This window comes from Pollicipes pollicipes, unplaced genomic scaffold (assembly GCF_011947565.3).
Source record: "Pollicipes pollicipes isolate AB1234 unplaced genomic scaffold, Ppol_2.1 Scaffold_6052;HRSCAF=7182_pilon_pilon_pilon, whole genome shotgun sequence".
NCBI lineage: Eukaryota > Metazoa > Arthropoda > Thecostraca > Pollicipedomorpha > Pollicipedidae > Pollicipes > Pollicipes pollicipes.
In genome coordinates, this window is record NW_023596805.1 from 1,375,385 (window position 1) to 1,398,091 (window position 22,707).

The 22,707-nt window shown below is 55.0% G+C and overlaps 1 protein-coding gene across 1 annotated transcript; it reads left to right on the plus strand.

The window, feature by feature from the left end:
• The first annotated feature begins 818 nt into the window (after window positions 1–818).
• LOC119104487 (protein pangolin, isoforms A/H/I/S) lies at window positions 819–22,486 on the plus strand. The gene is made up of 10 exons (XM_037228200.1): window positions 819–941; window positions 4,525–4,612; window positions 8,600–8,677; window positions 9,251–9,332; window positions 10,046–10,131; window positions 10,820–10,950; window positions 11,412–11,477; window positions 14,385–14,550; window positions 14,980–15,046; window positions 20,027–22,486. Exons 6-10 carry the CDS (start codon window positions 10,861–10,863, stop codon window positions 20,496–20,498), a joined length of 861 nt encoding a protein of 286 aa, XP_037084095.1. The 5' UTR covers window positions 819–941; window positions 4,525–4,612; window positions 8,600–8,677; window positions 9,251–9,332; window positions 10,046–10,131; window positions 10,820–10,860; the 3' UTR covers window positions 20,499–22,486.
• Window positions 22,487–22,707: the final 221 nt, after the last annotated feature.

Consider the following 22,707-nt stretch of genomic DNA (forward strand, 5'->3'; position numbering starts at 1 on the left):
TTTTACTGGCCACGTGCCGCCATTGTTTTATCTCCTCTGGTGCAGATGGCGCAGTTTGCGATAACATCTCCACCCGCGAGCCCTGTAATTTGGATGATGATGTCCTAAAGTGGAGCTGGGGGTAGATGACTATCTGGCCTGCGTGCCCCCCCCCCCCCTCCCCTCCCTTCATCCGTACGGCGTTGTCGTGTTCTGTGTGGTCCTCAGTCGTAAATCATGTTGTCAGGCTGCTGTCGTTGTCATGATCCATGTGCTGGTCGCGTGCAAACTGTGACATCTTGCCACGATAACTGGGACACCGGCTGGTTCCATAGTTAAATGAAACCAGGGGACACACGGAATGCATACTGAAGTTATCATGTATTGCCAGTTTGCTGGCGCGTCCTCACCATCCATTTCTTCGTGATGGTGTCTTTTTTACCCCCCAGCGCGAAGCCCCCAGTGGGCGTTTCGTGTCTGGTACGCGTGTTGTGGAGGTGAACTGAATTGAATTGAATCGAATCGAATCGAATCCAAGACATCGAAGCATTACCTGACCCTCCTCCTCCCACGCACTTAAGCATGGCCGCCAACTGTTGCCACGCTCACCACGTCCGCTGACACCCGTGACCCCCCCCCCCCACCCCCCACCGTGCCCTCCGACCCCTGCTACCGTGACCTGTCCGTTCGCCGACCAGCCGTGACCTCAAGGCGGGGGGGAGATGCCCGATGACCCCTGTGACCTTGACCCTGTTTGACCTGTGCTCACAGACGAGAAAGACGCCCACCAACCCCCGTGACCTTGACCCGTGTTTTGACCCGTCGTCACCTCTGCTTTCAGGCGGGGAAGATGCCGCTGCCGTCGCCGGGTTTGCCGCCGTTCTTCTACGGCGGCGACTCGCTGTCGCAGCCCCCGCCGGCCCATATGGGCATTCCGCCGTACCAGCTGGACCCCAAACCAGGTCAGCGGCGGGCGAGAGGCGGGTCAGGTCAGGTTGGGTCATCAGGGGTCAGTCCTGACCAACTGGGAATTTGGTGGTGGAGCTCGGGTATTTCGGAACGGTGTGAGTGAGGGATTTTCGAGCGCTGTCAGAACGCGTGGGCTCGTGTCGTCGTTTGGAATGCCAATCAAAACGGACAAGTTGCATTCATCAGCCGGGTCCGTCGAATCAGTCAGAGGCCAGGTCAGTGATGACATCATGACTGAGTAGAAGGCAGGGCAGTTATGAGACCATGACTGGGTTGGTAAGACATGGGCAGGGTCAGTGATCAGTATTGGATATCTGGTTAGCGGTTCACTAGCTCCGCCGCTTTGATCAGCGGGCCACTAGCTCCACCGCTCTGATCAGCGGGCCACTAGCTCCACCGCTCTGATCAGCGGGCCACTAGCTCCGCCGCTCTGATCAGCGCGCCACTAGCTCCGCCGCTCTGATCAGCGCGCCACTAGCTCCGCCGCTCTGGTCTGCGTGTATGTCTGCACGTACTGCTGTGCGCGTCCCCCCACGTACAGCAGCGTGTTGCGTCCGTCTGCCCTCTGTATCTGACGCGGGGCCGCAGCCGGCGGCCAGCTCGTGCACGCCCGTCTGCGTTTCCCGGGAGCTTTGTTTTAGCGGCGCCGCCGCCTGTGACGGCCGACGGGGCGGATGGATCGTTATCTTCGGCGCCCCCCGCCCCTCTCCCCTGGCCCCGGCCCCGACTCCGGCCCCCAGGTGGCGCAGGGGGCCCGGAGAGACTGACACTGGGACCGTGCTCGGTGAGGGGTGCCAGGGTGGGGCTCATGGAGTGCCTCCGAAAATCTTGTGGGGTCAGGCAAGCAGCTTTATCTGTCGTGAATATCTTCTTAATGTTTTGTCTCTCCTTACCCATCTGGTTAGTGCGGATGTATATATATATATATATATATATATATATATATATATATATATATATATATATATATATATATCCATTACGCAGCCCTAAACCCCACGCGATTAGTTTCATCTCTCGCCATCCCGTGCCTGCGCGTTACTTTGAGTGTATGTGGACTTAAGTAGTGGTTTTGTGCGCCAAATGTGAACGAATCCCGGGGTTGTTGTGGACGCCAGTCAGCAAACAGTGATCCAAAGTCACAGCAACTCATGACAAACACCTGGCAACACTTGCAACCACAAAAACCACCCCTCGTGCGTCTCTACCGTCCTGATGATCGCTGTAGTGTGTGCTGCGCATCCGACCCGTAATCCCGACACAGGCCCCGAGCTCTCGATCACACTAGTTCGCCGGCGTCGCCGCTCGGGCCGCGTCCGATCGGCCTTTTCCCGACGCTTTTTCGTCCGCGGCGTGTTTTTCCGCCCTGCCGGTCACCTCCCGGCTGCTGGTCAGCGGGAGGGGAGGAGGGGGGGGGGGGGGGGGGGGGGACGGGATCCAATCTCCGCACTTGGTGCTCGCTGAGGTGCACCCGATTGATCCGATACAGAGGAAGAAAACCCCTGATTGGAATCGGGATTAAATGGCGCAGACTTTAAAGCTGGCGCCGGATGTTGTCCTACAAGCCTTTTTGTGCAGGGGCGGGTCCAGGAGGCGACACGGGGGAGCGAACGCGCTGGAGGGTGGTCGTCATCTCGCTGTGATTCGCGCCGGGCTTCTCTTTCAGCGCGTCAGTGTGGCCTGTCTCGGACGCGATCTCGTGTGGCCTCCCCTGTGCGGTTCCTGGATGCGCCGTTGCCCCTCCCGCCGGACCTGAGACGTAGCAGGAAGTTCATTCCGCTAAGCCGATGGTTGGAGTGGTCTCCGAAGATTGGTTTGATCGGCCGCGTGCCACGCTGTTTGGACGCGAATGGCTGAATTCGGGGAAAGGAGTTCCGACTCTGGCTTTGTCAAAACGCACGAGTTTTGCTTTCCTGTTATTAAAAGTCGTGTTCGAATGCGGACGATTGGTTTATTTTTTCACTTCGCGTGTGCTGACAATGAGCTTAATTCGCTGACACTCGCTCGAGAACGAACTTTTAGCTCGGGATTTTGCATTTTGTTTTGCGAGCGCCTTGTTTAAGATACCCTGGGGAGAGGCGACTACACTGTAATGCAACTGCCTGCTTGGTAACAATGTTTGCGTTCTTGAAGTATTTTTAGGTACGGGATGTGCCCATAATGTATAAACAGCCACTTTGTGCGTAGGAGACATCTTTGACATTCCTGGACATATATATGTATATATGCGTATAGAAAAAGAGGGGAGCGAGGGCAAGAGAGAGAGAGGGAGAGAGATCCAGAGATTTTGCTGCCTCAGTTCGGGTGCAACATTGACTCCTTACATAAACGCATGCGCACGCCCAATGTTGCGCCGCATTTTTTTTTTTCTGAGGTACAGATCGATTAGGAAACGCAATTTGCACACAATGAAGCTGTCAGGCGAGCGCGGCTGGGCCGTCGTCATCCGTCATATTGCACATGCAAATCCCTGTCAGATCGTGTTTGTGCACCAAGTCTGCACACGCTCAGCTGTCGTGACGTGTGGATTCTGGCCTCACCTCTTTGGCTATTTGCCAGAAAAAATGTGTGCCGGCCCAACCAGCGCGTTGATTAGATCGCAACCCGCGTTGTTTCTCATTTGTCCTGGTTTAGAAGGCGGCGGCTTCTGAGCTCCGTCCCCGGGAATGCTCTCCGCGGCTGCGGCATCTCGCCACATGAATGCCACTGTGCGTAAATGCTTCCTACACGCCCCGTAGAATTTCGTGCATTTTTGCTTCAATGCGTCGAATAGGCGGCTCGGCAGCGAGTGGTCGCCCGTGTTCTCCTGGCGCTTTCCTCGGGACGCGACCGGCAAGTGTGGTCGGCCCGAGCGTTGGTTTTCGGTCGAAGCACTCGGCTGCTCAAGGTGTTCGGGTGGTTTTCGGAGGTTTTCGGAGGTTTTCGGGTGTGGCCTCCGCTGTCAAGGAGGTGGTGATGCTGAGATGTTGGCGTAATGTGGAAATGTTGAGATGGCGATGTTGATTTAGTGATGGTGTTGACGCGCCGTTGATTTCGGAAGCATAATTGCGCGGCTAACAAAAATGTTCTTTTAAGATTTCATGTAAAGATATCGACAAGGGTACATTCAACTGAAAGGTATATTCTTCTCGGATATCGTTGACTCCATGCTGACAGTTTGTTCACCAGGGACCCCAGTGTCGTGGTCGTATTGCCTCGCCACCCTCCGCTGGTCTTCCACCTGGCCCCTGCGGCACCCCATCCTTTTCTCATGCGTGTTTGAAGATGAGTGCCTCGTTGATGTGAATCTCATATTCCATGGATGCTGGGTCGTCTGATCTCCATGTCCCACCGCCGTCGACTCGTGTGACCCGTGACCTGGCTGTGACCGATGACCTCGATGACGCACCGCCGCCGACTCGTGTGACCCGTGTTCTGGCTGTGACCGGTAATCTCGATGACCCACCGCTGTCGACACTCGTGTGACCTGTGACCTCGATGATCCACCGCCGTCGACTCGTCGACTCGTGTGACCCGTGACCTTGATGACTCACCACCGTCGACTCGTGTGACCCGTGACCTCGCTGTGACCCGCAGGGATGCCCCGGCCGTCCGTGTACCCGTTCACTCCGGTGTCGTCACACTGCCCGTACCCGCCACTCGGCGGGCCAGACCTACCACCGTGGTAAGTGCGCAGGCGCGGGTTCGATTCCCGCCGCGGCCTGTTCTGTTTACGGTGGGCCGAGGCGGCAGTGCGCCTGACCCGCGGTGATATTTTAGTGTGGATTTGCGACAAGCTCGTGATGCTCGGCGCCACGGGTGTTATTACGAGCATCGTGGTGAGGAACGCTGCATCGTATCGTCACATGCGACGATGCTGTCATGCATCGCATCGATGTCGCAATACCGCATCGTATGCGAGGTCTCGATTGCGGCTGCCATGAGCGCCGAGCTCGGCAGCCTTGTTTGGGTCCTGGCAGCTGCCCGGCTTAGGCGTGCGGATGTCGTGTTTTGAGAAAGAAAACGTGGAATTTGAGCATGTGATCTGTCACTTGACGGAATATTTCTGGGGATAAGGGACGCGTTTAAGACGCGGACATGACAGGGCTCATCAGGGACCCGGGGATCACGTTCGTTAGTGAAGTCTTTCCAACTGGTGACAGTGTTTCGCGTCGTCTGGCCGCGGATAAGTGTTCGGTGGGCCGGGTTATAGAGGAGGCCTGGGTGACAGTTGATCACCGTATCGTCTCGCATCACCTGCGTCACTCGGCACCATTGCTGCATGCCTGGGACCAGCTCTCCGCCACCGACAACCGACAGCCGCGGGGGGGGGGGGCACCGATGGGCGGGTCCAATTCAGCGCCGGGGGGAGGACGCGTCATGCTGATGCGCCCAGCGCCCGCCGGGCGCCTGTCTGCGCCACTGTGACGTCACAGGTGTCCAAACACGGCCGCGCCTGAGGGCGGCTGTTTTGTTCGGAGGCCTCGGACCGCTCGTAGCTGTCATTCCGGATCGGTTGGGAAAATGTTGATCTAGCGCGGCGGGCGGCTCGGTGCGAGTTGAATCATTGTTCGTTTGGAGTTCATTGGGGCCGGCTGAATCATGCGTTGCCGACTCGACGCACGGGATGAGCTTTGTTTGGGTCCGCCGAGTGGCGTAGCGCCTGAGCCGCAAGAGCTCGCGGCAGGTGGTGGAGTTGGCAGTGGTGCTCATGGAGGGGTCGCCCTGGAAACAGGGGAGGATGTTAATGTCGCGTTAACAATGTTATTGGTGAATGTTAATGCAGCACTATGTAATTCGGTCGAATGTTAGTAAAATGCTAGTTTGCTAGCATTTAGCTACCATTGCATGGTTGCATTTAACCAGTAGAATACTAGCATGGATTTCATTTGTTTTCCAGCAAATTTCTGCCGTCTTTTTAAGGTGCACACAAAGAAAGGACAATGATCTCCCCTCCCCCCCCCCCCTATCAGGGTATCCTACATCCGCCGCTGGCGACAGATGTTGCAGCGCTCGCGCGAATTCCCCATAAGCGTATGCATGATCGCCACGCTTCCAGTAATGCACCATGGAATGAGCTATGGGAAGATTTAGGCGTCCCTAATCTCTCGTCATGCGCCGGGTGTCCAGCCGGTGGCGAGGTCGTCAGTAAGGTGTCGACAGAGCTATCACCATACGTTTCCGTGGCGGCGACGGCGTCGTGGGCAGAATCTAATGTTGAACGCGTGAGACTGGTTTGGTGCACTGAGAACGCGTGAGACTGGTTTGGTCCACTGAGAACACATGAGACTGAGAACTCATGAGCTGGTTTGGTGCACTGAGGACGCGTGAGGACTGAGAACGCGAGGGACTGGTTTGGTGCACTGAGAACGCGTGAAACCGAGAACGCGTGAGACTGGTTTGGTGCACTGAGAACGCGTGAGACTGAGAACGCGTGAGACTGGTTTGGTGCGCCTGATTGGTGACGAGACTCATAGAGGAGTGGTTTGGTGATGGTGCGCCGTGGAGTGAAGCGTGACTAGAAATTTCGGCAGCCATGTTGCTAGGCTGTACAGTATCATCTGTTTTTGTGCCTATCGAATGTAAGGCCGTTTTCTGCACACTCGCCGTCCAAATGGATGCGGAGCGCTCGTGGCAGCATTTGTGGGCTTTTTTATCCGGTGTCAAAATAACGACGCAGGTTTGCTCGGTAGCATAATGACAATATAGTTTTGGTTCGACATCATGAGAGCGACATCATTTCGTCCGGCAAGAGGCGGTTGTCCTAACACCATGCGTGTCACCCCTCCGTGCACGGCATCCCCACGCCGCGTACACGCCGCCGACCTCGGTCCGTCGCCCCAGCGTACCCGCGCGCGCCCGGCCCCAGCGCCGGGTCCGCCCCCCGCCCCGTGTCGGCCCCGGTCGGGCCGGCGCGTCTGCAGGCGCGCGCCGGCGCCGTCCGGCGTGTCAGCGGATGGACGTTCCTTGTCGCGCCTCCGACGCCGCCGCCGTCTTATCGCCGGCAGATCGGCCGCGGACGGCGATGCCGACGCCATCTCGCGAGCGGCGATGGAAGTTGGGGTTCGCGGCCTTGTCGGGCGGTGTTGGCGCCTGGGGACGGGATGGGAGCTGTTGTGGTTGGTGTTGGAAGCGTAGTGTGTTTTGGGGCCAATCTGATAAAACTTCCGGGAGCATTTCGGTAGAAACGCTGTAATAACCATGGTAGCTGGGGAGGGGGATAAATTTTAGGCTGGCTGCACTAATGCAGGCATTGCTGATGGACGTGGGGATGTGCGTTGTTTTGAAAATGTTTTTGGCGGCGGACGCCACCCGGCGTGCGCTTCTTGTGCCGAACAACGAATTCGCATAGCTTACACTTTCCCTGGAATACATTCAAAGTTGATCACAAAGGAAAGGCACGTGAGCCTGTGCCCAGGGGTGTGATTTCGCCAACTTGGTTGGAAGAAGGGCTGAACAATGAAAAAAAAAACCTCAAGCTGCCGGAAAATAACCAGCCAACGGGTTTTTCGGCCTGGATTTTGTCACTTTCATCCTAAAGATGGAAACAGGGGTTGAAGCCTAAGTTAGGAAGCCGAATAGAACACACCCAGCCTCTGCCTCTGCCCCAGCCAATGCGGCGCCTTCTCCCAGGGGCCTGCTATTAGATTGGCTGGGGGCCATAAGGCCGGGTTACGGATTTGGTTGATGGGGCGTGGGGCAGATCCTCGGACCCCCTCCCTCCCAAACCAGAGCAGGGGCAGAGCCTGTCAGTTGTATAAAAGCTTGTTTTTGTGTGCGCTGACTGAAAGAAATAACCCTAAAACTACGATCATCACCAACATCACCAATGGAGGGGGGGGGGGGGGGGGGGCTGTCCTCCAGTTCGTGATCCGTATGAAAATCCTGCGTGCGAGCCTGAATATCGCCCTTGTCTCACCATCTCTCCGTCTCTGACCTGGCCATCGTCTCTCACTGTAGCGTTAGGTGGTAGAGCGCTTCCGCCCCCGATGTCGGTGTGGCAGGATTCATCTCTGGTGTGGCAGGACTCACCTCTGGCGTGTTGCCCGACGAGGTTGCGGGGCTTGGATTATGTCGCATAATCTCGGAGCCCGCACGGACACCATTAACGTCCGGGGGAACTGGACATCGGCGTGTTAAGTCTCGTGGACACGTGGCACGGGTGTGCTCAATTTTTCAGTCCTCAGAAGATCTTGCGTCAGAACGCTGATGTCACAGAAGCCGAAGCTGAAGATTAAGTGTCCGCTTTGAGACTCACGTTTCATTTTCGTCGCGGCTGACGGTCCTGTCCAGTTTCAGTGCTGTTCTGCATGCCTGGGTTTTACGGACGGCGCATTGCCTTTGGGCCCGTGCCTATTGATGTTGCTTACTGACGTGTGCGGAATGAGGGCTTCATTATGTTTAGAACATGTCGTCGGAATAGATCCTGCTGATTTGCTGCCTCACCTGGGCGCGTTTTGATCATGTTTCTCCGTGATGGCGGTCGTTCAATCCCCTTCATATGCTGGAATATGAAGCGCCAAAGTAACCTCGCTGTCGACGCGCCTTTCAGCACAAACGAATGAGAAGCGGATTTTCAAAGCCGCAGTAAACATCCGGGGAGGTACCCGTGTAGCTGACAAGACCGGAGCGTGTGTGCTCCCCATGCTGACCTGCGCTCGCGTGTTCGCAGGCACGCACCCGCCCTCTACCCGTCAACGTCTGGGGCGTTCAGGTCACCCTACTCCACTCTACCCGCCAGTCTACACAGGTTAGCAACCGGCCGCTGCCGCCGGTTAGCAATCGGCCGCTGGCGCGTGTTGGGTCCGCTTCTTCAGCCGTCTGTGGGGTAGAACAGCCTGGGTGCTCGGGACCGCCCGACAATATTTATGTCGACCGATGTCCTACGTTGTGTGGTGCCTTACTGAAACGCATTAAACGCGTTCAAACGTACGTTCAGGCCTGTGGGACACATTCTATCTTTTAATAGCATTGCCACATATGAATTATTTGAATCATTAAGTGATAAATCAAGATAATGATATTACACAACATTATGAAATTATATTAAATTGTTGATAAATATTATGAATATAAGTAATTATATTAATTATTAAATAATACTTTATTTAACAGCATTGTCATATAGATGCCGTGCTTCGAGTATTCTATGTGCATCGCTTAAGGTGCGCGGAAGGGTTGGTTGAAGGATCGACTGGTTGCTTGACTGATCCGAAGGCCCACGAACCCGGCCTGAACGCCAGCACTCGTTTGGTCCCCACCCGCCCCCTCCCCCTCCCCCTCGTGTGCCTCGTGCCGACCGTCGTCGTGCTGCGTGCTGCAGGTTTTCACCTGGTTTGCTGCCGCCCTGGCCTCCCTCCCCATCTGCTGCACCCCGACTACCTGAAACACAACGGAGACCACAGGTGAGCGGCGCTGGGGCCGGCGCCCGAACGCTGCGGCGGCCTCGTCGCGCTCCCGGCGTAGGATCGTAAGCTAAGCTTATTTAATGATTTGAATTAGACTAAGTTGGTGTAACTTGCTGTTTTCCTTATTATTATTGTTTTTCGGGATTTGGGTTTTGTTTTTAGTGAGTTTCAGACGTGTGAAATAACTGCTTACTGCGCCGGTTTTAAGTTGCGCATTGCGCGAGTGCGACTTCCTCATTCTGCGGGCTTTTCCTATTGGTCAGTGATGAAAGCGCTGTTGTCCAAACGAATGTGTTTTTTTAATTCGTGTGCTGACACGGAGTGGTCCAAGGACTGGCGTCATTTGTGGTTTATTGTGTGTTTATTGGTTGTGTGGTTTGCGGCGTGGATTGCGGTCTTTGGTACACTCATAACGTATCACATGAACGATTAATAAAAAACGAGACTAGTATTATTAAGCCGTGGTGTCTGTCATGCGAACTGTTTGTCATTTTGTCATGGAAGCAGAAACACAGAAAGGTAAGGGAGTGAAGGGACCATGGACCCCGCTTTTGGTGATAGTTCAACAGATTGACAAGCTGCTGTGACCTGTCCCCGATCTGTGATAAGCTGCTGTGACCTGTACGCGATCCCTGACAGGCTTTTGTGACCTGCCGCTGACCCCCCGGCGAGCTGTTTTGACCTGTATGTGACCCCTGATTCGGTTTCAGGCACAGCGCCGATGTGAAGCCTGTGATATCGGCCCCGCCCCCCGTCTCAGGCTCCAAGTCCTCTCAGCAGCACTGCCAGGAGCCCGGTGGGTTCCCTCCCCTCCCCTTCCGTATTTGACGTCACCGGCCCCACGGAACCCCTGACCTCATGCGGAACCCCCGCGTGTCGGCGGCTCTAAGGTCGTGTCGGCGCATGAAGAATGTATATCTTTGGTCGCCCCGCTGGTTATGCGCCCGCGGTGATTAAGAGCTGCAGAGTTGCGCATTTTGTTCCTGATAAAGCAATAACCTGCTTTTGCTTTTGCTCTCCTTGGAAGGAATCCGATTCATCTATGCGTCTCCCTTTGCTTCTCATCTGATCCATGCGCGTCAGTCAGATCACGTCTTTTCGTCTCAGATTCATGATGAAAATCTCGCGTACAACGTGCGCGAGCTCGCACCAGTATCCTACGCTACAGCAACTTTTATTCACGCCTGTCGACCCGGGGCAGTTTTGTAGCGATTGCCTTTTTTTGGGTCTCAGATCCCTGATGAAATTATTGCGTCCAGCGTGCGCTAGCTCGCAGCGGTATCCTCCGCCCCAGCAGCTTTTATTCACGCCTGTCGAGCCGAAGCAGTTTTGTAGTCATTACATTTTTGTTGTGCCGTCACATATTATGTATACCACTTCTGGTTAGAAGCGGGCGTTCTATTTCATCTTGCGAGAAGCCGTACCGACAAAAAATAGTCGTGAGGTACAACCTCGTGACTTCCCACTTCCCTTTTGCACAACAGAAAAGAAGAAGTGTCACATCAAGAAGCCGCTGAACGCGTTCATGCTGTACATGAAGGAGATGCGGGCCAAAGTGGTCGCGGAGTGCACGCTCAAGGAGTCGGCTGCCATCAACCAGATCCTCGGCCGACGGGTGAGAGCGCTGCCAACCGAGTTTGTGAAGGTTTTTTGTGTGAGGTGAAGTAATTTTCCCGGGCCGTTGTGTTGGGCTTCGTCCGAGGCTGTGTGGTATTGTGGCGGATTTTATTGTGCTTTTTTGTACGTGAGATTTGTGGTGCCTTTGCGGCTCGTTTTGCGCTCTGTTATCCATTGTTTTATTGTTTGTTTCGTTGCGTGCTTGCCTTTGATACACGTGTGACTTGAATGCAGCAGCGTGGTTTGTGAATTGTGGGCCCTGCTAGTTTAAAATCGGACGCCGTGTTGGCCTTCCCCTATTGCTGCTTATTCCTCTGACGTCTAAAAGCGATTAAGTCGCCCAAGACTTAGCAGATAATGTTGCGTACGCATTCATATTCCACCTTGGTTGTGAGACCAGGGGACAAAAGACTCCCACTGTGCCAAGCGCGGGGCGTTCACGATGTCATGTGCTTTCAGTGGAGTGCGTTATCTAAAGAGGACCAGGCTGTGTTCTATGAAAAGGCTCGCATCGAAAAAGAGAAGGTAACAGCACAAAGCGCGGTGTCCACTCCCCCGGAATCAATAAAACAAATCACGTGACGATTCTGTTCCACGTATCCCACCTCTGATGGGGTGGACTTGCTTCGTCGAGTCTCTGACTACGTAAATTTTGATTTGTTCTACCGGATTCGGTTTCACCTCAGAGCGATTTCAAGGAGGGTTTAGATTTCAAACCCCGTTGCGTACCGCATGCGGCGCCGCTCCGTTCCGGGTTAGTGGACACCGCGTTCAGTAGCGCTCACTAGAACTAGGTGCTCTCTGCCGCCGCCAAAGTCCGTCCGAGCCGCCTGCTCAAATGACGTCACTGGTCCCCTGGCCGTCTGTTCGGTCACACGTAGTTGTGCGTGCTTTTGCCGAGTCACACGCGAGTGGGTCTCGTTGCGACATTGGTGATCGCAGCACCACCCAACTTGATCGTTTGAGATGTGGCAAGATCGGGGTTCTGGATATGACCAGCTCCTTGAACCCAATAAAATCCCGTCGATGCGACACTTTTCGAAAAAACGCGACTTGTTCAAGCTTTGTGCCTCTAAAATCTCCAATTTTAAACCAGGCAAGGTCACCAGAGCTTATTTCTCCGCTGAACTCTGACTCAATTTCATTGGGTGCTCGGACGATTTCGGGGCAGGCAAAGGGATCTAACCTCTAGTGAGTGCCTTGTGCTGTTGCTTTTGTGCGGCCTGTATCATATATATTAGACGTCACTTCTTCTGAGCGTGACCTGGCGTCGTATTTGACCGTTTAGTTTGATTGACGTCTGCTGTTGATCCTCTCTCCTTTGTTCAACGTTCCGTTCCAGCGAGAGGCGGCGCCCCGCTCGAGTTGATTTGGTGCCCCCCCCCCCCCCCCCGATGGGGTATCGACGCTTGCGCCTTCGGGAGTTGGAGCTTGAGCCCCCCCCCCCCCCCCCTCCCACGGGATCTTTCCTCTTCGTTCTCCACCTTCACAGCCGTTGCTTGTTCACCTCTGACCTGCTATGTTTACGCCCATGTTCAGCTCCGGTAGTTGTATTTTATTTTTCCTTTTTGGAGGGACTTCCTTACCTTTCCCGTGATGTGGTCTTATCCGCTCGGCGTAGAATTTATATGATCATTTCGTTAAGTTTCGTGGTGTCCTATTCCCCGTCCCGAGCTTCAGTTCTTGTCCCAGTCCCCGTCCCGGGCTCCAGTTCTTGTCCCATTCCTCGTCCCGAGCTCCAGCTCTTGTCCCAGTCCCCGTCCCGAGCTCCAGTTCTCGTCCCGTCCAGTCTAGCTCATGTTCCGAGCGCCACTCCGCCGCTCACAGCCATGGATCCCATCGGTTGTACCGAATCTCAGTTCGGAATTCCGATGCGGATTCCAGTTCTTGTTCGGAATCCCTGTTCGGAGGCATAACTTGCGCTCCAGTTCTGGTGGTCTCGATCTCGAGTCCAGGCCTGGATTTCCTCTGCTGGATCAAGGTAAAAAGTCCCAGTTCGGAGTCTTAGTGCGGAGTCTCGCCACATGTCCCAGTCCCAGTTCGTGGTCCCACTTCCCGATGGCAGTCTTGCCCAGAGCACCGGCAGTGTTGTGCGCAGTGCGGCCGCGTACGCCGCTCGTGCAGGTCCGGATCCGGGCCGAGAGACAGGCTGTCGAATCACGCCTTCTCTCACGCATATCCCGGGTCAATTTGCTGCTGGTTGTTGGCGCTGTAAGATTTCTAACCTCGTGCGAGCCGCCGTAAGCAGCCCTTCTCACCTCGTCCAAACCCAGTGCGAACGAAACAGAAACGCGCTCGGTAGCGAAGCGCTGTGACCAACTCCATCGGCTTCTGCGCGATTTGTACCTGTCTGCCCTTAATCCTGAGGCGACTTGTAAAAGTAGGAAGTCACCGCTCACCTACTCACCCGATACCTTACCCTGTCGTTACCCTTCCGTACCTGCCCTTCCGTCACATTCGTCTACCGTTACATTCGTCTCGTTGCGGCTTCGGTCTCCGTGCTAATGGCGCGAAACGTTTCGACTCCCCGTGATCGTCCTTCCAGATTGAAAGCTCCGCCGTCGCCCTCATTTGACATTCCACCGTTTTTTTGTTTGTTTTTTTGTTCTCTCTCGCTGAGCAGCAACTTGGTCCACCACCTCAGAACCACCTCCTCTCCCCGCCCGCCGTCTGCCACGCTTAACCCGGGTGCTGTTCATCTTAGCCTTGGGCGACGCGACGCAGTGCGACGAGACAAACCGTGGCTAGCCCACCTTGTCCGGCTCTCCGTAACCTCCCCCCCCCGCTTCCCCCCCCCCCCCCCCCCACGACGTCCGTCCGTCCCGATAGTTCGGTGTGTTAGAACGCCTGTCCTCCCGATCCACCCAGCCGTGTTGGGTGGGTTTGAGTCGCTTTAGACGCTGGTTTTTTGCCGTTGAGTGGGATGACACGTGCGGTTTGTGACAGCGCCACTGCGAGGTCGGATGACGTCAGAAGTAAGGGTGGACACGCCGAGCAGTGCGACACTTTAACTTTCGTAGTTGAGTGCTGCCGTTGACCCGGGGTTGAGCGATTTGGTCGTGGGGTCAGGGCTCACGCAATAGTCACTGCTCAGCGATGGCGTTGATCCCGGGAATCCATCCGTTATAAAGCGTGCCGAGTAAATCTTGAAGAGGAGCGTGGTCTGGTTATCAGTGGCCTCCCGCTGACAGACACCTGCCTACTGCCCGACCCCCGCCGACCTCATTTGACCCCCGCCGACCCCGTCTGACCCTCACCAGCCTCACCTGACCCCCGCCGATCTCGACTGTTCGTCACTGAGCCACACACTCCCTGACCTTGTCTGACCCTCGCCGACCCCTTGTGACCTCGCCGACCCCGACTACCCAGTCTGACCCTTGTCGACCCCTGTCTGACCCTCGCCGATCCCGTCTGACCCTCGCCGACCCACAGTGGCACGCGCTGAACCGCGAGGAGCAGTCCAAGTACTACGAGATGGCGCGGAAGGAGCGCCAGCTGCACATGCAGATGTACCCCGGTTGGTCGGCCCGGGACAACTACGCCCAGGCCAAGAAGAAGAAGCGGAAACGGGACAAGGTGGACGGAGGTGAGTTAGAAGGTGAGCAACGCTGGAGGGGAGGAGAAGGCGGTGAGTGGGTGTGGTGGTGGGGAAGGTCGAGAGGCTGGGGAGTGGAACTAGGTAGAGAGTAGGGAGAGCGGGGTGCCAAACCTGCGGCAAGCAGGTCGGGGGTGCTTCTCGAGTAGTACGCGTTTCACTGGGTCTACCATGAAAACAGCTGACGCCAGGCTGTGAGGTGGGTGTCGATCAAAATGTTAAACGGAGCGTTCCGTACATTGTTGAAGGAAGTAACTTGCTTGATTTGTCGTGGTTGTCTGAGGGCTCCTAGCACGTCGCGTGGCTAAAGCACGTCGCGTTGCCACATTCCAAAGCAATGCGGTTCGACATGTGCTTTGGTGTTTGACCCTAACCCCTTGACCCTGTGACCTCGTATGACTGCCGCTCACTGCCACTCTCCCGCACCGGCAGCGCAAATGAAGAAATGCCGCGCGCGCTACGGCCTGGAGCAGCAGGACCAGTGGTGCAAGCCATGCAGGTGGGGACCGGCTGCCACCGACCGCATGTGGGCGGGGAGGGCTGCATGGCGGCGCGACGGCAGCGCCGCGCCGCGGCCGACGCGCGAAGCTGGCCGCCGGGCCGCGAACAGACGCGAGGGGAGCTGGAGGCGCAGGAGGCGGCTGCAAAGCGGTCGATGATCTTTGAATGATAATATATATATATATATATATATATATATATATATATATATATATATATATATATATATACATATATTGTTTTCTATCCTCAAATAATGATAGATAATGATAATTTTAAACACTTCTTTGCGGGGCAGAAGAGTTTTGAAATTATTGTGTCGTGATTTAGCTTTTGGTTCGATGTAAAACTGTCTGGCTTTTGGCATCTTTCGAGCTGTAGCGCTGCCTTGGCTGGGAGCTACAAAGTTGTACGATGGGAATAAAGTTTTCGTGTTCATTCTAATACGACGTCCATACAGAGGAGCACGGATAAGTTTTATCTTGCTGTCGAAACCTATTTCTGGTTTTACGGATGGTGAACGCAAGTCTTAATGCGAGAAGGTTGGTCGCATGCAGTTTCAATCTCCGAAAAATGATAGACGCAGAAATTCGTGGCGCGGCCTTCCAGCTCGCCTGTGTGCTGTTCGCTGCCCTGGGCAGCGTAAGTCGCGCGTGCGGCATAAGGTGCTGGGTAGGGGGATAGTATAGCCTAGTCAGTACTAATCTCCTCCATACGAAAGCAAAGCTCTCACGGTGCTAACGCGTGCGGACCGGACGCCCGCCCCTTCCGCCGGTGTCGTTTGATATTTTCACTGGAAGTCGATCACTTCCGTCTCGAGAGAATGTGTCTTGTCGGGCCCTCGTGACCGCGGTTGAAACTTTTTCTACATGTTTGGAGGGGTTAGAGCCACGTTCCTCACGTTCCTGAGTTAAAACATTGACGCACGGATGCAGTGTAGAAAACGTGGCCCCCTGAGCCCCTCCACCCAGATCTTGTCTTTGGAAATTCCACCTCTGCTCGTGACCACTGTGAGACTTTGGATTCGTATTGAGCGCGTGCGGTGCCCTCACTGAGCCTCGGGCCACGGCGCGGCCAAGACACATTGTCTCAAAAAGACACGTCCAAAAATGTCACAAACAGTCTCAAGTATTTTACCAAATATACTCAATGTTTCAAATAGACGCATCCCAGGCGTGTCAAAAGACGACGCGTCCTCGCGTGTCCTAGGAGAAACACGTTACATATTGCCTGACAAGGGAAGTGGTGGATTTTCCGGATTGTGGTTTATACATAGCTTCTGAAACCATCTGCAGGATGCGGGCAAGTGAAACCGAAATTGCGTTGCTTTGGAATTGGCTGGGCGTTTTCCTTCAATCCCTAGTGTTCACGCTGATACGTTCCCTTGAAATCAAAGCGTTTTTGTTCAGAAGGCGAAGTTGAATGTTTAGATGACGTCAGTTGCCATACGTATAGTTGATGTGCATTGCCTAAGATTGAACGTGATACTTAGATGCAGGCCTTCAATGTCAGCGAGCGAGAAACTACACGGTCCTATGAAAGCTGTGTTGGTGATTTGTGCAGTTGATTTCTTTGCAGCGCGGGTAACCAACCGATTTTTCGGAAATTTATCCGTTTAGGAGATATATTAGAGAGCACACTGAATGCGATAAACTTTCGATGAATTTTGAACCTGAATCGTGTGAATTTTAATCTAAATCTGAGTCTTGAAGTCATTGTTGAGCGTTTGAACGAAGCCAGCTTGTTCAAACTACGATAAAACACCGAAAAACTTTATGCCAGTTCAACACCACTTTGCGTCTGGATTCAGTGTCACATTTTCGCAGCCATTTGCATAAGCGGACCATTGTGTCAGTGTATCCAGGCCCAAGTACTCTGCCGGAACATATCAGTGAAAGCACGGATGAAATGTACCTTTTCCTTTACATCGGTGTCAGTTGTGTTTTTGTGTAACGAGTCTCCCCCGTGCCAAGCGCAGCACGTAAGTTGGCAACGAAACTGGCTTCGTGGATTGTCTTTGGATATCCGTGTTAGGTTTGGTTCACTAACGGAGCGAGGCTATTGGCGATTGTGTGAAACTGGGTGGGCTCCTGCCTCGACATGAGCACGATTTCAAATGATTGAGAGCCGTAGATATGTAACCAACGAGGCTCAGAGCGTGTCAAAAAGTGGAGAATATGCAGGAAGATTATCAATGGCTGTTGACTGGGACACGAATGTTATCGAGATATAGATCGGTTGACCATTTTTTTTCCCTTAAAACGGTGCTGTTTGTCGGGAATCGTATGCGGAGAAAAGCAACAGTCACTCCTAACACTCCTGGTTCAATCGACATCTTCGGCACCGAAGTGCCTGACGCGTGCAAATCATGTTCGTGCTTTTAAACGAATGCCGAATCTCTAACATGCCACAAACGGTTTTAGGCTCCCTCTTAAAGTCGATAGAAAGACGCTACGCTTTGAGACGCCTACTGTCTACTTGCGTGGTCGTCACGTACAATATTAAAATCTGGAATGACTTAGTTGTGATGGTGTGTGTCATTGGACCTTACGACGTACTTAGCTGCTGGGGCCATAACGTGTCCTCTACCTTTCAATCTGGCGGGAAGGGCAGATATTGCGGGGAATCGAACCCGGCACCTCTGGCTTCCCAAACGTGCAGAACAACCACTACACTATCGTGCCCCAGTTTTGATGGTGGTTGGAATTGTGTACTTGGTCAAATTGATTTTTAATGTGTCTATGTTATATCATGGGTCAGAATAGTACAGCGTCTGATTTGTCAGCGTCTGATTTGTTTCCTCACTACCATAGTGTGCCGATGGTGTAGCGGTTAAGCTATGCGTGTGGGTAGCCAGAGGTACAGGGTTCGATTCCCCGCGGTGCCGGTATGAGAGGCAGGTGGCGCCATGCAGCCTAGGCACCTGAGTGCGGCGTAAAGCTCAAGTGACATGACATGACATATTTCCACCACCACAGTGCACACCAAAGGTTTAGCACTAAAAGGCTGTCTTGTGAAAACTCCAGTGAACCTACGGTTCCGGCATTCGATGGATGTCCCGCAGAATGATCAAATCACGCACCGTGATTGGCAAATGGTACCCTGGCAATTGGTGCAACGCCTTTTGGATCATTCGCCAGCGGTGTGCGCTCTGATTGGTCCGTTGGCCGGCCTGGTCCGTCCTGATTGGTTGCCAGCCTTCGTGGCGCACGGATTGGTCCGCCTGCCAACGCGGCTTGCTCTGATTGGTCGCTCCCTGGGCGCGTCGCGCCGTGATTGGCCGCGCGCCCTCTAACGGGGCCGCCTGTCTCCGCCCGCCGCAGTCCCCCGCGCCGCCGCCGCGCCGCGGCCGAGCCGACGGTGTCGCCATCTGTGGCCGACCGGGGCGGCGGCGAGCCGGCCCGGCCGGCCGAGGCGGCTCGCTCGCCCTCTGGGAGAACGTTTATTAGTCTATAGTGTGAGTCGCCGACTGACGGCCTTTATCTTTGGCGTGCCGTGGCTCTGCGCATGCGCATGCGTGCATGCTCCGCACTCACCAGCATGCGTTTGTCGATGTGGGGCGGGATGGAAGGGTCGCCAGCGGAGGCCGGGTGACGCTGTGCGGGATGTGGAGGACGGCTGGTGTACCGGTGCCGGTAGCCGAACGCGACACGGTCCGCGTGACAGAGACAAATCCGTCAGCCGCATAATGCTGACACATCGCCTTTGCATTGTGGTGTTAAGCGCGCCGTTAACCCTGCGCTTACGTTTTGCCTTGGAGTGAAATTAGCGAAAATATATCGTTGTCACGGGCTTCTGACCACGTGACGGATGAAGCTACGTCGCAAAGCGGAACGAAGCGTATTGTTGGCTCTTCCCACCCCCCACCCTCCACCAAACTAGCCACCAACAGGTTCCTTATCCAAGTTAAGACCCGGGATGTGCAATACTGGACAAAATTCAGCTGCCAACGTTGGTCGAGCCACAGAAAAGGGCCAGAACTCAAGCTGCAGGCTATCGGTGTTGCATCTTTGTCATCAAGTGTTCAGTTGAACCATATCGTTCGATGGGGATGAGTGAGTACTCTACGCCCCCGATCGCCAGCAGCATGGACTCACATCCTCTGATTAAATGTATCTTGTAATGGTATTCAAGCTGGAGGTCGGCCGTTAAGTGTGTTTTTGGAGGGGGGGGGGGGGCAGGAGCGGCCGGATGAGCATTAAGCTCGAATCCCCTCTCAAACTGCGTAGGAAACTGCACCCCCGCCTCCCACCGGTCGTCTACCACCACGCTTCGACCACTTCCACTGGTCCGGATGTATTTTGTTGATCGCCGTTTTGCATACGCCTGATCGATGTTTGCTAGAATTACACAATGACTTAATTCGCTAGACTCGTTTGCGGCCTGGCTCCGGCTGCCAGCGTCGCCGTTTTTCTCAGTTGGTAGCGTTTGTAGCGCTCCGCTGCACGATGACATCACCCATTGCCCGGTGACGTCATCCGCGTAGGACGATGACGTCACCTCCACGGGGCGACGGGCCGTGCGTGTTATGTGTTCGTTGCTGTGTTGATGTGGAACGAACGGCTCTTGAAGTGAGTCGGCTGGCTTTGTCGAGTGTGATGTGCCTACTAACGTTTCAACTTTCCGCTAACATGAATTGACGCGTGTCGAAGGCCGGGCAAACGCGCCAGGCGGAAGCGCGACGATATTTTTGCGACCGGGAGATGCTCAACGCTTACGCCAGGAACAGATTCTAGTGAAAAATCCCAGAACGAAGTAGCAGCTGATTCGCCTCCTCGGGTCGCAAAATGTGACAAATATCCCCATTCTGCGCAGTCGAAGGTGGTCTCGCCGCTACCGCGTGTGGGTGGGATGTTCTGTGCCGTGTTGGCTGGGGTTCTTGCCCACGGAAGCTTCGCTGTCCAGCGAGGCATCCGCACCCCGCGGCGTCCCGCGCTCCCGCCACGCGCCGCCCCTGACCGTAGGTCGCTGCCCGCAGACGGAAAAAGAAGTGCATCCGCTACATGGAAGACGGCGAGGGCGGCGGAGACGGCGAGGACTGCGACGACGACTGCGACGAGGACGGTATGGACTCGTCGGGCAACGGCGACGAGGCGCAGACGCCCAACTCCAACTCGACCGACGACCAGACGGCCACCAACTCGCCGTCGGTGTCGATGCCGAGCCTGGCCAGCCCGGCCAACTCGTTCGCGTCGCTGCTGTCGCCGAGCTCGATGGCGCCGTCGCCGATGACGCCGGCCGGCGGCCCGGCCAGCGGCGGCGACCCGCTGGCGGCGCCCGTGTTCCAGCAGCCGCGCACGCCGGTCGGCGCCAACCCGCGCGACGCCAACAACCCGCTGAGCGTAGGGCAGCTGACCAACAGCTCGCCGCGGCCGTGCCCGGCGCGGACCAGTCAGTGCGTTTCGCCGCGGCCGCCGCCGCCGCCCGCCTCCTGCGTCAGCGTGACGTGACGGTCGCGGCCGGCGACGCGACGCCGCGTGGCGTCAGTGTGCCATAGGGGGAACGAGAGTGCCGAATTCAGGTGCAATCGGCGATTGCCGCACCTGCTTCCCAACCATGCTTACAGAATGTGATATTGCTTCTGCTCACGCGTCGGGCGGCCGCCGCCTGTGTTGGGCTCAGTTGGTCGTTGTTTTGCTCAGCCGCGCGGCGCGCACGCGAACTGGGCATTGGGAGGGCGCCGATAGGTGGCGGGCGCGCCGCTGTTGTTTGGAGGTGTTATATTTTGGTATTGCGCGCTTTCAGTCGCACGTGCACCGCGTTCGGTGCGCTGGCGGCCGGCCTGGCGTTTGTTTCGTTGACGGGACGCCGCGCGAACGGCGGCCACGTCGAAAGATCCCAGTTCTTTAGTTGCGTAACTCCCTAAAACGCGCCCGAAACTTACCTCATTTCAGCTTAACATTCATTCCATATTGACATGTAAATAGAGGATTTTTATGGGTGATCATAGTGTACATTGTGCGTGCGTATGTGTGTATTCGCTGACTCTCACCAGTGCTGGGTTTCTGTTCGTGATGTTCGCTTGATAAGAAGTCCTCGTGTCATAGCTGCGTAACTAATGCTTCTCTTGGCGGCCAACGGATGGCGGGCGGTCCGCGTGACCAGTTCGTCCACTGGTCGAAATGACGATTTATTGCGTGTTCCTGTTTTGCCATTTCAAATGCCGCGATACTCATGTACAAAATTGTCCCTGCGCTCGCGGCTGCAACACCAGCGAACCGGCGCGAGCGATTCTTCCGTCTTGGCGGGGTGTGCAACATCACGCGTTTGTCGCCGAGCGACCCCGTGTCGTAAGGTGCCACGCCGGCCTGTTGAGCGGCGCTCGAACCGATCCGACCGCGTACTCCACGTTAGCTATGCAAGATGGCGTCCGTCGCTGCCCCCGGTGAAACATCTTAAAATGGCTGCTGGACGAAGGCAGGCGCTTCGCGTGAAATGCCTGTGTGCCGCTGTCATTACACCGGCTTCTGGCTTCCTCTCTCGATAGTGTTTTGGTTACGTACTCTTCTCATGTGGTGCGATGTCGTGCTGTTCTCTTCGGAGGCAGTAATGGGATTTGTTTCTGTTGCAAAATCTGTCTCATTTCATGGCTTTCCGTTCCGAAATTCGTATGCTACTCTGTCTCGTCGATCGCGGCAGTGGTGCTTCGAGTGGTAAAATTTTCGGGCATCTCGAGGGGAACCTGCGATGCATATTCCAAAACGATTATGATTGACGTAACGAACATTATTATGTGACACCACTGCTGATTTTTGATCAGTCGCTCATGTCTCCCCCGTTGTCAGAGCCTTCTTGAGGCGTAGTGTTTGGGAAGTCAGTCCAGCTCCTCAATACAAATGTTTGCCACGCCTTCCCCTGCATGAACAGAGCGGGCGCTTATTTCTGACGTAAAATATCCTGAATGACGTCACGCAGCATATATTGGCAACCTGTACGCACAGTCCCCGATTCGCGTTTCCGTCGCCTTGGCCGTTGTCAGAATGCTGTGGGCTGGCTGAAGTTCGTGGTTCTCATGCTATGTGCTAGGATGTTTCCGTTCTTTTTCCCCACGCCAGTCGGCTTCAGTCGTTGTTATCAGTCGTAACAGAAGCACTTCTTTCATTTGTGAGCCGATAAAATTCGAACGCGGCAGAGACCGGCACGTGCATCGAGCCAGCCAGGAAGCCAGGCCGGCGCGTGCATCGAGCCTCAGATGCCAAACTCGCTGTCTACTACTGACGTCATCAAATCGATGTCTCCGTTTTTCAGACAATCATTACCCGAGGCAATAGTGTTAACCACAGGCGTGCGGTCGTGTGGCTGGACGTAGATCAGTGAATGCCGTTCCTGTACATGTGTGACGCCATTATGACGTCACTGCCGGTTTGTAACGATCTCGCGGTGCGGACATGTTGATGTATGCTTGTGACGCAGAAATACAGTGTTGACTTGACCTGCGGGATCTGTGTTCAATATGGAGAGCGGCTTCAGCAGCTTCAGCTTGGTCAAAAGGCTAGCGCCTCCGCCAACTTGTGAACCGATCCACCAGAACTGTATTTCTACATGCTCTAAACTGAAGGCAAGAATAAGTTTGGGCTCAAGGTGAGCGAACATGCGAGGGAGAGCTTTGTATGATTTATCCTTGCAAGGGCAAAACATACAAAGCTCCTCTTTTTATGT

Coding starts and splice junctions, on each gene's coding strand:
- LOC119104487 (XM_037228200.1), top strand. CDS start 10,861: ATGCTGTACATGAAGGAGATGCGGGCCAAAGTGGTCGCGGAGTGCACG. Junction 11,478..14,384: donor CTCGCATCGAAAAAGAGAAG/GTAACAGCACAA, acceptor GCCGACCCACAG/TGGCACGCGCTGAACCGCGA. Junction 14,551..14,979: donor GGACGGAGGTGAGTTAGAAG/GTGAGCAACGCT, acceptor CCGCACCGGCAG/CGCAAATGAAGAAATGCCGC.